The 15,853-nt window shown below is 38.4% G+C and overlaps 1 protein-coding gene across 1 annotated transcript in view; it reads right to left on the minus strand.

The window, feature by feature from the left end:
* Nucleotides 1-3,871: 3,871 nt before the first annotated feature.
* Nucleotides 3,872-15,853, minus strand: part of PRKCE (protein kinase C epsilon) — a 309,016-nt gene continuing 297,034 nt past the window's right edge. The window contains exon 15 of the mRNA XM_075412859.1: nt 3,872-6,781. Coding sequence (XP_075268974.1) covers nt 6,635-6,781 — 147 coding nt within the window. The 3' untranslated portion in view covers nt 3,872-6,634. The remainder of the gene's footprint in view (nt 6,782-15,853) is intronic.

The following is a 15,853-nucleotide window of genomic DNA, read 5'->3' on the forward strand; positions in this document are numbered from 1 at the left end:
TTTCCTACACGTAAGCACAGGGAGCAAGTGCATTTCTAACATCTAGACACACTTCTTCATGCTGATATTCCAGTCTCTCCCTCTCTGTAACTGTCACCATCTGACAGACATATTTGAGCAGGGATGTATTTATTGTCACTTGAGGAATATCTGGCCTATTCCTAAAAGGTTGTAAAGGGTACAGCTACGTAAGGTGACCAAACTAACCTAATAGCTCGTGTATGCCAAAAGCTGGACTCCTGTTCTTTACTTTCCCCCTCGCGGCAACAATCCTGGATGCATGGCACCTTTGGGTAACATTTTGTCTTAATAGGTTTACAGAAATGAGAATGCACATTGGCACAGATGAGCATCAGCCTGGCACTGGCTCTTGCTGTTAACAGCAGCTTCAGTCTTACGTCTGTGCTACCTCCTGTAGTATATAAGACTCTAGATCAAACTGGTAGTATTGGATGGTGATGACAAGTGTACGCAATGCTCAGTTCAGTTCTCAGTCCAGTGCCCAAGTCAGCAATAGACTCCAGGTCACTGACTTTCTTCCTAATTGATTTTTTTCCAAGGATTAAACATCTGTGTACAAATGTGAAAGGTCTTTAATGATCTTCCAACTTCTGAACAGTCTTGCATAATTATTTCACAATATTTATAGTGGCAGCTTGTGTTCCACCTCAGGCTGCTGCTCTTATCTCCTGCTTCCACAGCAATGATGAGGTAAAAGGAAAGATGGAGTGGAAACTATTTTGGCACATACATACATTTTCCCAGTGTGCTAAGGAAACCTTTATCTTTCTCCTCTTCATTGTAGCTACTGTGTCAAAAGAAGGGATATTGAAGAACACAGTAAGAGCTTGTATTGACAGGAGGGCAGTAGAGCATGTCCTGTATCTTGATTTTGAAAAACGTTTGTTGCACACAATGTTCTAATCGGCAAGCTAGGGAAAGACAGTCTAAACATAGCTATATATAGGGGGTACAAAAGCAGTAGGAAAACCATACCAAGAAGGTAATCATCAAAGGTTTACTGCTAAAATGGAAGCCTGCACCAAGGCAGCCTTTTGCACTGGTTAAATTCCTATTTAACCTATTTTCATTATGTCCTGGACAGAACCTATTTTCATTACAACTCAAGAATCTAATAGAAAGCATGCATATTAGATTTACAACTGACACTAATCTGGGAAGGCCTGTAAAATAATTGAGAAAAAATTTGGATTTGGAAAAAAAGATATAAATATGTAACAGAAAACAAAACAGAACACACTGGTCATTATAATAATCCACGTTGCATCCACATACTGAATATTACACATAATTCTACTCCCCAACTTCAAAAGGGATACAGTAGAACTAGAAAAGATTCAGGGAAAGTTGACACAGATGACAAAAAAATGGGATGTGTCTGTATGAAGCCTTTTCAGGGGAAAGATTTTTCAGTCTGAAGAAGATCTGGCTGAGGAAGGATGTATCAGCGACCTATAAAATTCTGAGTGGCATGAAAAAGGTGAACAGCAAATGACTATTTATCCTCTTTCAAAGAAAGACCCAGGGAGCAAAAAATAGAACTACGGCTGGGTCAGAATAAACAAAAGCATGTAATTTCTAACACAACAATTAGTTGAGCTGTGTAGCTCTTTCCCACAGAATGTTTTGCAAGCCAGAGGTTGACATTGTTCAATAAACTGATTAATCAAACAGAAGTTACTTCAGAGATATTAAATAAAATAAAGACACCACCACATACTTCATAACATCATGGAGTCCAACTGCTGCAGGCAGAACAGCACCTCATGCTTTTTCTTGTCCTCAGATTTTTCCACAGATGTTTTCCATTGGTTATATTTTTACACTGCTAAAGCTACAATCAAAGCTGACTTCATGACGTCAAATCAGTGCACATTATTGCTTAAGCTACTGACCATTACCGAGAGCAGGATACCTGATCTGAGTGATGTTTGGTTTTACCCAGTATGGCTGCTCACACCTCCTTTTGATTATATGAATACTTTACTTACGTTACTCAGACAAAAAGTCTCTTGTTCCTAAAAGAGGTCCAATCTAACTCATTATCGTTTTCTCCTCATGCCTGGGATGAGGCATGTTCACCCCGTATGTTTTTAAAAAACTGTTTTGTTGAAACCATATATATAGATGAAGACCGAAATTGAATTTCTGTAGCTTCTTCAAGTCAGGATACATCAATCTGTTTAATGCTTCAATTCACTATTGGATAATTGCTCTGATTTTGATCAGTTTGTTTAGGTGCTGATCGTATTGATTTACTCATGCACCTGATGACACTACTAGGGGGCCAAAAACATTTTTGACTGTAAAGCGACCTAACATCCCCTGTGTGGAAGGCCACAGCAGCAGACAGATACACACTGAGACTCTCTCCCTGAACTTTTAGTACCACATTTATAGCACGGACAGTCAATCAAACTGCGACTCACTCCTCTGCAAAAGACTGCTGTCTTTCCAAATTTTGCAGTCCACTCCTCTGCAAAAGACTGCTGTCTTTCCAAATTTTGCAGTCCACCAGCAAGGATAAAAACACTTCTTAATATACATCAGTTACAGCATTACAAGAAAACGTAAGATGGATTGATGTATTTGGAGACTTGTGATGCTTACTGTTTGTAAGATGATGGTTAAGTTCTTCGTATGCTTTTAAGGTTGCAAAACACACCCAGAAAATCAAGATGTTACACAGTTGTTTAACTGGTAAAATCTGTGTGACAAAGCTTATGCTGATACTGTCAACACACAAGAATTTGGAACACGCTCAGAGGCACCAAACACATTCAGCAACTTGAGAAGACTCAGCATGAAGGAAAAAACTGGAGGTTTATGCAAAAGCTGTAATTTGAACAGAAAATACTCGTCAATTTTTTTTAAATTTTTTTATTTTTTTAAAGCTAGTTCGTATACCTGCTGTCTAGGTATACTAACTGGAGATTGTGAGCTGGAATTACTGCCGGAGTGTGCTGATAGCTGATCTACTGAAACAAAAGTCAAGAATTTTAGACTATGAAAATGGAAGTATTTAAGGTGCAAATTGAAACATGATGAAATATTGAAACATTTCAGACAATGTCACATTGACAGAATAAGGTAAATAAATCATTTATTAAGCTCTGTGACTCTAACTAATTAAACTTATGCATACTATTAATCCCTGTAATCAATCCAGTTAAAGACTAAAGCAGTCTCACGTGTTTGTACCCAAAGTGCTCTACTGAAGTGAGCTTTAACAATGCAGCTAAGCAGAATGCTGGGATCAGTCAGAACTCAGTGACCATTATGCTGCTGGGAAGCAGAAAAAGTTTGGAAACTCACCTGCTTGGTGTTTTTGAGGTAAATGTGATATTGCCCAAGATAAACAGCATTCATGCACTGTTACCTGTGTTTCTCTTGGAATGTTTAGTGCTTCACAGATGAGGCTTGTTAGGAAACCCTTCCTTTGCATAATGTCCACTCCTAAAAGACAAGCTCACGGTATTTTGCATAACATGTAACAGGACAAATATTCATCCTTCGTCTTTCTTTTCTCCTCCTCATTAGGAAATACTCAGGAAAACTTTGGGGAAAAAAATAAGATTTAACATCATTGTATTTATTAGGTTCCGAAACAATACACATTCACATCCTTTTGAATACAGTACATTTGGCACAGTAATAATGTTTACGATGAAATAACACTAATGAATGGCATTACATCCATAAGAAAAAAATTCTGTACAAATAAATCCTCACAATAAAAAAAAACCTACCCCCCAAACTGAATACATTTTATATTTAGCCAGAACTATTCTGCACATAATTTAAAAAGAGGTAATTTGCAAGCCTTTTTTGGAGAGAATTATTCACCCTATTGAGAAAAACGTGTTTCCATTTTTTATTAAAGTCTACTTGGAACGAAAAACAAGAAACAACGGATTCTTTATAATTATTATTATTATTAATAATATTTTTGGCATTTTGCACTCATTTTACAAAGAAGAAACAGGAAAGATTTTACAGAACAGGCAGAAATGTAACAGAATGTCCATTTTTAAGAATTATCTGTAAAAAATGTTCAAGGTAACAGACAGATCTTCTGATGTAAACCCAATGCAGAGGATCTAACTATTTATATTGAAGAAATATCTGCCCATGCAAAAGTTTTTATCTCCTTCACTTTCTCTTAGCATCCTACCAAACATTGCAGGTGCTGAGGCCTCTTGAAATACAACCATTTGCTAATTGGTTTCACGTTAGAAATGGGAACACAGACTACATAGCTTGCTTACAAAAGCTTTATGGGACGCTATTATTCCTTCAACATAAATGCTCAGAGTTTTGCGTAAAGGCCTCTGGTTGTACAAACAGTAGTGCACGATTCGATAACCTGTCTTCCTAGCCACTCTACTCACCTATGGAAAAGAACGCTTTAGCATTGTGATCAGTTCTCGCCTGGATGTCAAAAGCTAACCATGATGAGAAAAAAACAGAGCCAGTGGCGAGACACAAATTGATGGGCAGTTCTACAATATATTTCTAAAAGAGAAAGAAATTTAAACATTGAGATGATGCAATCATTAAGATGTTTCTGTGCTGGTACTCAGCTCCAGAAGCTAGTCTTTTCCCAGTACAAAAGATTACTGAAGATAAATTAAATTAAACTAAAGGCTTGATCCATTATTACACCTGTAGGCCAGACAACACATTAATTGATATATCGTAATATTTAATATTTTGAAATCATTATAAGAATATATATAATAATTACACCTGAGTTTTAAAAACAAAACAAAATGGAACTGAATGTTGTCATCAGTAACAGGCTATGAGCAGCCAGACGCAAAACTGACACAAACTAACTCATCTGCTTGAGACCGAGATTATCTCTTAAAGCCAATGATTCACACCTTGTCCACCACGATTTGTAACATTCCTTTCTCTTTTCGAGCTCTATCATGTCATAATAGAGTTGAAGAGAACTATACAAGAGATTTAGTATAGCTTAATATATGTCTACATCTTTTATAACAAAAACCTCATCTCTCTGACAGTAACTTGAACCAATACACATACAAGAGTATTGCACATGGACATTATTATAATTATTCTTTCATAGACTAACATTTTAATAGTATGCCTGAACATGCAGCAGTTGATACCTCTATATTCAATGAATTCCACAGGCCTTGCAGCAAACACTATATACAAAATCTCACCTGTACAAAAGGCAAAAAAGCTTCTTTAGTGCCACTTTGCCAATCACAAGTATATATATTTTTGTGCAGCTGGAAATCCATGTGCAACAATTAAAATGGATTCCAATGACCGCTCACTCAGTCCAGTAAAATATATAATAAAATGACCTCAGCGATACATGTACACAAAAAAAAATCCAAACCACAGGGTACTCCTGGAAATATAAGTACATAACACTGTTAGCATATCTACAGGAGGTAACTTCACATTAGTAATATTGTCCACATGAGTTACCATTTCAATTCATACACAAAAAAATTCAATTTACAACTTTCAATAATGTCAGTTTGTGAATGTTTGATCTTCAGTTTTTTAACACACTTCCACATAATGCACGTGTAGCCTTATTTTGTGTCTTTTAAAAGCAGATTTCTCTTTAGATTTTAAACATAAAAAACAACAAACACAGTAGTATTATGGTTTTGTAAAAGTGTGCAAAAGTAACACACTGCTGAGAAAATAAATATAAATAAGAAATTATTTATCAACTTAGCTACAATGGAAAAGGCAAATTTATAATGTTTATAATTCATTTTTGATGTAAAATTAACTGTGCACATTTGCAAGCTTGCCATCACATTAATGGTTCATTTAAATGGATATTAAATTTGGTAACATGGATAGTACACCCAATTGCCTGAAAAACTATAAAATGCCTATATATAGCTGTGTTAAAGTACTATAGGCTTTTTATTCTTTAGCCCTTTAATAACTATCCATATAGTATCTATTTCCTGCTTTAAATAAAATTTCAGTTGTGTTTGTGACTCTTCTTATTCCTAAGAGTTCTGTAAATTGTACGAGGAACTTATCGAAAGCTTTAACCAATGTGCTTCTTTTCCTGGACAGCTTTATTTAAAAATAAATTAATAATTGAGGATTACATCTCCATGAAGGCAGAATTCTTTGCTTATCAAAGGGTAACATAATACTTAGTTGTTCCACATCTGAGTACAGATCTTACCATAACCACCAGTGCAGAGGAAACAGTTCTCACCTTCTTTGCATAACTACATATGACGATTACAGAATGTGATCTGCTAAATCACTTTTAACAGCACGGGTTCATTTTCCACAGAAAAGATGCAATTTTGTCCTCTGGGGAGATCTTAGGAATAAAAGAAAAGTTGCAAATATATGGCAGTGTGTTACATCTACAATTTCTGATACAAAATTATTTTGCATTGCTTTGTGAGACAGAAATTAAGAGTGCTTTCAGGTCAGAAGATTAAAGGAAAAAAACAATAAATATATACTTTAAATGGGGATATGGGCTCAGGGTAAGAGAAGTAGTTCTTGATCTACTGAGTCTCAGTAATTTGATGATCTCTTCAGAATCACTTCTCGCAGCATCATTCATCTGTCAGCCTAACGTTGTCTATGGCAGTAGCTCTTCTCCAAAATAAGAGAACCCTTTAAATTCTTCTTGATTGATTTGTTTTATAATTGTCTCATCCACCAGCGTTAATACTGGTTCTTCTCGTGTAAAGTCTTGGTCAAAGTTATTTACATCCCTTTTGGTTTTCTGAGAAGAAAAATACAAATAAAGTGAATGGTAAAACAGCACAGTAAAATAAAAGGTGCTCTCCCTCTTCTCCATCCCCCCTGCAAGGCTGAATTTTCTGGAATGATTGAAATAAAAGAGGAGCTACTCCACACAAAGAATAACAGACGTATGACAGAAGCTACAGGAGCAAGTACTATAAATGAGTTCAGGAGAGGCCACAGAAGCAGTACTATAAATGAGTTCCCAGAGACTCGCGCGTCTCTGACAGGCAAAGGAATAGCAGTATGGTGATAAAGCAGGAAGCTGAGATTAGGACTCGTTTCAAAAGGCTTTGGCATAGTAGGTGGTATGGCTGTTTCCTCTTAAGATTCAAACATAATGATATCTCATTTGAGAGGCCCAGAGCGAGCTGATTTAATTGATTTCCCCACAATATAGCCTACTGTTTCAACTCTAAGTTAACTGTTTCTTTATATCTGGCTACACTCAGCTTTAAAATCAGACCTAGACCTCACAACAGCTCTCAGTCCAAAATCCTCGAGCTCCACATCAGCAACTCAGATTTCCTAACACAGCCAAATTCACTCAGAGCACCACGGCAAACTGCGAAATTCTGGCTCCAGACAAATCCACCTCAGAATTCTTCTTCATTTCAACGGCATCAGGATTTCCCCACTGAAGTCAAAAGCACCTTGCTCCTTCAGCAAAGTTGGGCCAGCAATGTGCAACTGTACATGTTGCTGTTGGGACAAGATGTATTAACCAGAGACAGTCCTGGGAGGCCAACTCGTTGTCCTCAGGGCACTCATGACGGTGACTATCTGTGACCACTTACATGTAAAAAACCCCAAGGCTGAAGGGGAAAACATTCCCTATGGTTATTCCCTTGTGACCTGCACTGTTGGTGTTTTCCACGTTAGCAGCGTATTTCAGGCATGTACAGGTTCAGGGCATCAAAACAAGCATTTTCCTCTACACTCTCTTTTTTCTCTTTGTTTCATGAGATCTCATGGCTCCCTGAGTGATACTTAATGGAGGCACACTGACACACTGAAAACTAGCTTTGTGTCCATCCTGCACGTCTGAGATTCAGATGATACCAGAAACAGAACGGCTATTTGACTTGCAAAGTAAAATGATAACATCATACAGTGATACATCATAAAGTACATTAATGTATTCCAGATGGGATATATGCCTTCTTTCAATGTAGGTAAATTTTCCCATAAAATATACATATAATTGTATTTTCTTCATCAGCTCTACTGAGGCACTAAACCAAATAGTTTTATTTCTCACAACTGTAAAATGGTCATAGTGACCTTCACCTACATTGTTTCTAAGAACTTTATAGATATAGGGGAAAAAAGGGTCTCTATAAAAGCAAGAGACTGTCACTTGTAAACAAAGTGCTTTCCAAGCACAGGCAACCAAAAATCCACATCCTCTGTCTACAAAATTCCATTAAAAGGAAAGGAACATGGACTTAACAGACATATATATATAGGCTTATATTGTTTACATTTGCAATATTTACTTTGTACATAAAGACTGGACATAAAGTGTATGTGACCCATATACTCTGAACTGTGAGGGATGTGGATTTGTGCTTTGTGTTTTTTCCCAGTCATTTGGGCAAATACTGCAAAATAAGAACGAAATTCCACATGAATTTTAAAGTGCACTACATTGCAACTACATCTACATTCTTCTTGTTCCCCATCTCCTACTGTAGTATTTTGACACACCCATACCATGAATTTGCTACAGGAACAGTCACTAAAGCAGAAGGAGGTAAGTGAATACTTGTAGAAAATAGAATTCAAATTCAGAAGTGTAATTATGTGCAAGAGGAACATGACTACACTCACACTTTAACCACTAGCTATCCAGGGCAAATAAGCTCTGCACTAGCCGAGAACAAATACAATATATATTATTTTCAGGTTTTCATACTAAACGTATTTGTGGAAAGTGTTATTTCCTTGTTGAAGCTAAAAGAGTAAGGTGACAAATTCCTCAAAATCTATCGGGGCAGTTGATTCCCAGTAGATACTTTTTCCAGAAAACCATCAGTAAGATTTGTGAAGGTGTTAGGCGAAAAGGAGTACAGATGAGTACATCTGAAAAACTGTCCCAACACCAGTGTACCCAAATCCTATTGATTAAAAATAATTGTACTTTCAGCAGAACTTTGGATCCCAAACACTTGTGAAACAACAACCAAAGGTATTTGCTTAGATTTAAAAGCCTAACATCTTAAAATATGCCTTCAAGACCAAGGAAAGAAATAGAAGTTTTTACTTTCTCAGATATATAAACAATTCCATCTCTATTTGGCAGCATAGATGTACATCACCCAGTTTATTACCAGGACAAGTATGAGGCAATCTAAGATTGCAAGGATATGCCAGCAAGCCTCTAACCAACCAATTCATGAAGTGAGATTAAATAAATCACAGGGAACAAAAGTGAGTGGATTAAATCATATGACACAAAAGGTTCATAGCAAGTGCTTCTTTTCAATGGAAAGATTTATTTGAGAAACCCTCCTTAGCAACTCAGGCACTTTCTTCCTGAAGCTATGACTATTTTGCAAGACCCCATCTGCTAAGACGAAACAGGTCTGGCCACATTTCTGCCACTACTGCTATTTTAATGGGCTTGCACTGTGAATACTCTCTAGGCCAGCAGCATCCATGAACCAATATATAGCTGCAGCATGAGGGCTCAGGATGAAGGTATGAAGGGCTGTGGCTGTCTCCTAGCAGAGAAGCTGAGAAAAGAAAGAAGATCTGCAAGGTAAGGAGAGTATATAAAGGAAACAGACGGCAGCTATTATCCAACCTTGAGCATTAAAAAAATCATGAAGAAAAAAGGAAAAATATTTAGATTGGCTGGCAAATGCATCATTAAAAATGCAGTAATTAAATGGGCGGGATTCTGTTTATTTAGCCTGCAGCTCCTGAGACTTTGGGACACATTATTTTTAACTTTTCAAACTTTTTTCCAGGCAGGACTTTTCAATTTCAGATGGCTGAAGAAACTAGGTTATTAGGAAAAAAAGAACCCCCAAAACAACAGCTGTCCACCCAAACACCCAGAAATTAGACTAAGATTCAGATGCTACTTTTTTTCTCTCTAGACTACCCAAACACCTTGTGTTCAGCATGCGTCAATGCTGCCCGAGAGCCGGGGCACAGCAGCTACCCAAGAGGTTCCAACAATACGTGCCAAATTCCACGCTGCACTGAAACTGCTCCTACTGCGGGCAGCATGTGGGCAGTCTGTCTCCGTCTGACAGAGAGCAGCAGCACTGCCACAGCACTTTTAATGACTAAAAATGACACGACTCCAATTCTAAACCTCATCTGAAAGATGGCTTCTCCACCAGCATGGTATCTCTGATAGTAAGAAGGAATAGTGACTCACTACCTCTTGTGCAGGAAACCCACCAGCTAGTCGATCTTTTATTTTTTCTAGCAGTGTGAATGCTTCATAGGTCTCCCGTCTGAGCACTGACCTAGTGTGACCTACTTATCCTGGGAGACATGGTGGACCTGCTTCATGTGGGTGATACGATCTGATTAGATGCAACACTTCTGCTACAGAAATAGAACCCCTTGAATTAATGAATATTAACATGACCTACTGCTCATGATGGATGACAATTTTTAAGTCACAGAATCACATAATGGCAGGGGTTGGAAGGGAGCTCTGTGGGTCATCTAGTCCAACCCCCCTGCCGAAGCAGGGTCACCTACAGCAGGCTGCACAGGACCTTGTCCAGGCAGGTCTTGAATATCTCCAGAGAAGGAGACTCCACAACCTCTCTGGGCAGCCTGTTCCAGTGCTCCATCACCCTCAAAGTAAAGAAGTTCTTCCTCATGTTCAGCTGGAACTTCCTATGCTTCAGTTTCTGCCCATTGCCCCTTGCCCTGTTGCTGGGGACCACTGAAAAGAGTCTGGCCCTGTCCTCTTGACACCCATCCTTAAGATGTTTATAAGCATTTATAAAGTCCCCTCTCAGCCTTCTCCAAGTCAGCCATGTTTTATCCTATTCAAAGATTACTGCTGCTGTTCGAACAGCTAAAGATATTGGAAATTCTAAAATACTGTCTCTTCATAACACAGCATTTAATCAGCTTTCCTAGTTGGCCTGCACAACTTTGGACAAAGGAATATTGTTTTATGAGTCAAAATGCTTTTTTCATTAAATGCCTTCACATAAATACTAAAAGATTAAAAGGAACTTCATACACTATTAATAAGCACACATTAAACAGTGGTTTTCTGAACTAGGCTTATCTTTACTACCATTTCAATGAAAAATTAATTTTCTACCTCCAGTCACAGACTCAAGCTTAATAAAAACCTCCAAAACATGATTAATAAGCTTTCCAGTGTCATTATCAACCTTCTCTGTTAATTATGAGTACGTTTCACTATATGAATTGGAACAGTGAATAAAGAAATCTAATTTGATGGGTTTATCACCTTAAATACATTGAGAAAGTTAGAACTTGCCATTCCTTCCATTAAACACGTGAACCAAAAGTGAATGACAGGAGCCTTTGGTATTGAAAGGCCACAGAAATCCTTGCAAGAAGGCACCTGACAGCGGGTGTTCCAAACCAGGGAACTCAGCAAAGCTTGGGCACCTCATCAGCTGTGCCATGAGGCCAAGAGGCTGAGGCTCGGTGGACTCTATTCCGCCCAGCAAAAATTAAGTTAATTCTCCAGCTTGGAGGCATTAAGACACATCTGTGTCTACTCCATTATTTGTTTTCATTTAACTTGAAAAAAATCACTAAAACTCTTTGAAGTCCATTGCAAACTCAATGGCTCCGTTGAATTGGGCTTGAATTGTCTAGTGGGTTCAAAGGCTACTCAGAGGAGGTGAAAGAAAGATGGAGATGGTGGCTAGAAAACAACACTGCCACAACAGCGTAGGTTTTTTATTTCAGTCTGATTTTTCTACAAATTCACAATATGCTGTTTAAAAAAACCCTGTAGGAATCCTCTTTAAATTAATTAATAGATTTCTGTTTAGTTTAGCAGATAGAATGAGGAGCTAATCCACAACAGACAGCCAATACAAGTAAATGAGGCCAGAAATGATCATTGTAACAGTGAACCAATATGCTGGAAGAAAAAATACTGTGCTATGATATTTATCAGTAAGTGGGCCTTTTGACACAAAATATATACAAAGCTCATCCAGTCCGAGATACTGTCAGCACAGAAATGCAGATGGAGATTGGCCTTTCTGTACGACTGAATGAAACATCTTTAACTTTACTCCACTGCAATTTTTCTGTCAACAGCAGTGCTTGGCACCTCTTCCTATATTTTCAAGCCCACAGTGAAATCCTGGAGTTTGTCACTCTTCTGGGGAGCTTCACCAGAGAACCCTTCCAGTGCAGCGCCCGGCCGGGCCAGCAGCACACCAAACAGCTGGCAGGCACGTGGAAGCTGGGCAGGCAGCTGCTGCAGCTGTCCGTGCGCAGCCACAGGGGCACGGGACAGCAGGAATGCGACATGCAGCAAGAGTCGCACCTTCTAAAGTGTACTACACAGTATCATTTAATTTTATCCAGATTTTTACTTTGATAAGAAATAAATGATTCTCATGTTTGACACAGTATTATCAAGAAGAAATTCTTAGATCAGGATGATCAGAGTTTGAATATTTTGTATTTACCTTTTCACTGACACGATTTTCAGATTATTTTGTTCAAGACATATGGAAACTCGAGACACCAAACAAACTGGTTTGAAGCACAAGGTTATGTGGCTAACCTCGCATATCACTGTCCTCTCATTCACCTCTCTTTCTTATGATAACAAAAACCACAGCGCAGGCAGAGATCACTTTGCACCAATGACTGGATCTCTTTTCATAAAGGTGCAGTAGTTTCTAAAAAGTTGAGACCAACTGTAACGAGCACTCACTTTCACAAATAACTCATTCTATAGATACAGAAATTCAGTATGAACACTGTGAAAGAAACGGTCTGAGAAGCAGAACACTTCAGGCTTGTCCTTCTGTTTGTCCTGGTGATGTCTCTTCACAGTATCTGCACATTCTGAGAATCTGTATCGGTATCAGAAGTATTTCCTAGAATGTTTCATTGCAGAAGATATGAAACATGTTATCAGAATAACTTTACAAGTTATTAAATTTTTTTCAGCTCGTTAATTGCTCTATTCACACACGGAAGAGTTACAACAGATCAGTCATGAGCTGCAGTATATTCAGCTGAAGGTTATGATGATAAAAAGGGTTTTGAATCCAAGTAGTTTTTACAAGTATATCAACATTCATTACTTCTAAGCAGAGGGTGAGACTTTGTGCTCCTAGATTACGCTTTCATTAGGTGTAAGGGACACCACATTAAGAGAAAGAAGTGGAGAAAACCCCCACTCAATGAAGATAGCGAAACAGTATTTGAAAAGCATGCCAATCTATGCAGCCTACAATCTAATCTGTTATGGAAGTACGCAGATATTTAATAAACACCAAGCTAGTCTTCTGAATTACAAATTTTAAAAGGGATCATTTGTGATCCAGTAAGCTGAAATCACCTTTATACTGAAACGGTATGTGTCTTTCCTAGGAATGTGAAATCAGTCAAGTAGGAAGGAGGAATAACCTGAATGATTTGGGGGTACAAACATTTAATGACTACATGGCCAGGATGCCAGCCTTAGTATTTCACTTTTGCACAGCCTTTCTCCTATCCTACACCCCAAAAGCACCACAATAAAACAAACAGCAAGGCAAACAAAATCGAAGCTCTGCAGTTTTGCTGACAACCACCCCATGTTCACCGTCTGGGCAATGAACCTCACTCAGAAGAAGTCGCTGTAAAATCATTGTCCCCTGTGGCCATACTTGGGTATGGTTGTAGCATGAATGAGTACACAGCCCTAAAGCTATATATACCAAACCCACTTTGTTCATAGCCTGATTGCTAAAGCACAGCAGTTATGTGTGTGTAAAACATCGACGAAGACAGATTTCACAGGAGCTGCAGGGGAGATGAGCACTACAGCTTCCCACCTGGGATTAGGCCTTTACCCTCAAGATCCATCTTGTCCACCTTATCAGGGCTTGCTTCCATTCAGACTTTATCATGACATAACCACTGCACATAAGCTATGCTATGGTAGAATACACAAATTTTTTAGAGTGAAAAAAACCGCAGGGGAAGAGTGCCAACTTCTGAATTTCTACACTATATTTTTCCCTTTTGGTAAGTTTCTTTGAGTGTTTAACTACATGGAAACAATTTCATATTTCTTCTTCAGGTGGGGAGGAAATATGAGAAGAGACAGTAATGGAACAATCACAATCATATGAAAGTATCCTTCATCTGCACAGTGCAATTCCTACTGCAAATTTTATGATCCACTCTGCAGCGCAGATTTTATGTGTGCCTCTAATTCACATTATATTGGCCAGCCTCCACTGATATGCTCAACTGCTCTAAGGTTGTGATCACCAATGTCACCTCCCCCCTTACATCCTGGCACACATTCAAGATTAGTCCCTTTTCGGTTGTGTTCTCCTGAAATTTCATTTTAACTATTGTTGTTACAGCAGAGTTATAGCAGTCAGGGCTGGTGCATCTGTGACATGCTAAACCACCTGCTGGTGAGTCCTCAAATACCTGTGTAGAAGACTTTTGGTTGTCCTGATCGCCAGCACTTTAGCACAAAGGATTGGCTATACCGAGAAAAAGGAGCTGACTTGCAAAGAAGAGAAAAAGGTGAATGCAGGAGAGTTGGTAAGCCTAGAGCACACATCCCTAGAATTCCAGTGGCTTCCAGAAGACATTCCATAAATGACTGAAAAATCACACAAATACAGATAGTCTAGAAGTGCACCGAGATATTTAACCAGATTTATTCTGTAAAAGATCAATAGATTTAATTTGCTTTCCATTCTTTAAGCAATCACAAAGACAGGGAATAAATTAAGGAGAATCTAATGCTAGTGAATAGGTGAACGATGTAATGGCATATTTGAAGACTCATATCTCTGCCATGTATCCTGAAAAAATACTGACTGACTTTCCAATGTTTTCTTCTGCCTACAGTCACCTATGCCACTTAATTACAGAAAACTAGCACATTATGAAAACCTTTCTGAATACGTTATGAAATTATAAATATATAGCACTAACTTGTGATTCTGAGCCCCTCCTCTATTGAGGAGGCATGGACACGCGCATTGTTACACTGGACGCAAAAAACCACCACCGCATGAAATGTAACAGCAAGCACGTACAGTGGGAGCATCATCCCGTGACTCAGCTACAGACTACTACTGTTTGCACTGTAGGCCGTAGAGTGGGAATGTTGTGGAGCTTTTGGCAAGACCGCCTGCTTCAAAACATTTGGGGAAACTCACACTCTTTGGTGGTGATCTCTGGCTCATTAAGAATAAAGCTTCTAGTTTGACATGGACGATGCAAAGGACAGACTTTCATACAGAGCAGTAGCATAGCAGGTCTCACCTTCTACAAATGGAGAAAGCTACACAGTGATGGTTTAATTCTAAGACTACTGAATTGTTAGAGATCACATTTTGAAGTCTAATGATTATTTTTAAGCCTGTGCAAAGACAGATTAAAATAAAGACATACGTGACTTTTTAGAAAGCAGCTGAAGCTGCTGTGGGTTTTTTTTTAAACTAATGCACATACTCATACAAATTGTAGATTGAAAAAAAAAGGCATTGCACAATGATGCATGAATGCCTACTACTTCTGCACCTCAATGTATCTCCTTTCCATCATTCCTCCAGACACTGGAACTGCTTTTTTGGAACACAGTTTAATTAAAAGAGCGCAGTAAGACACAGAAGAGTTTGCAGTGACACGGGTTTCATTCTTAGTTCTGCTACTGATCTGCTTTGAGCTTGAGTAATTTTCTCCTCACTACACATCTAACTTTCTTCCTGTTTTTGTTCTCCTATACATGGATTGTGATCTCTCTGTCTATCATTATCTACGACGTCTTGATTGTCTCGCACTTCTATGGCTTTTTGCACAGCAGGAACTTCATCTTCCTGGGAACTCG

This window comes from Opisthocomus hoazin, chromosome 2, assembly GCF_030867145.1.
Source record: "Opisthocomus hoazin isolate bOpiHoa1 chromosome 2, bOpiHoa1.hap1, whole genome shotgun sequence".
Taxonomy (NCBI): Eukaryota; Metazoa; Chordata; class Aves; order Opisthocomiformes; family Opisthocomidae; genus Opisthocomus; species Opisthocomus hoazin.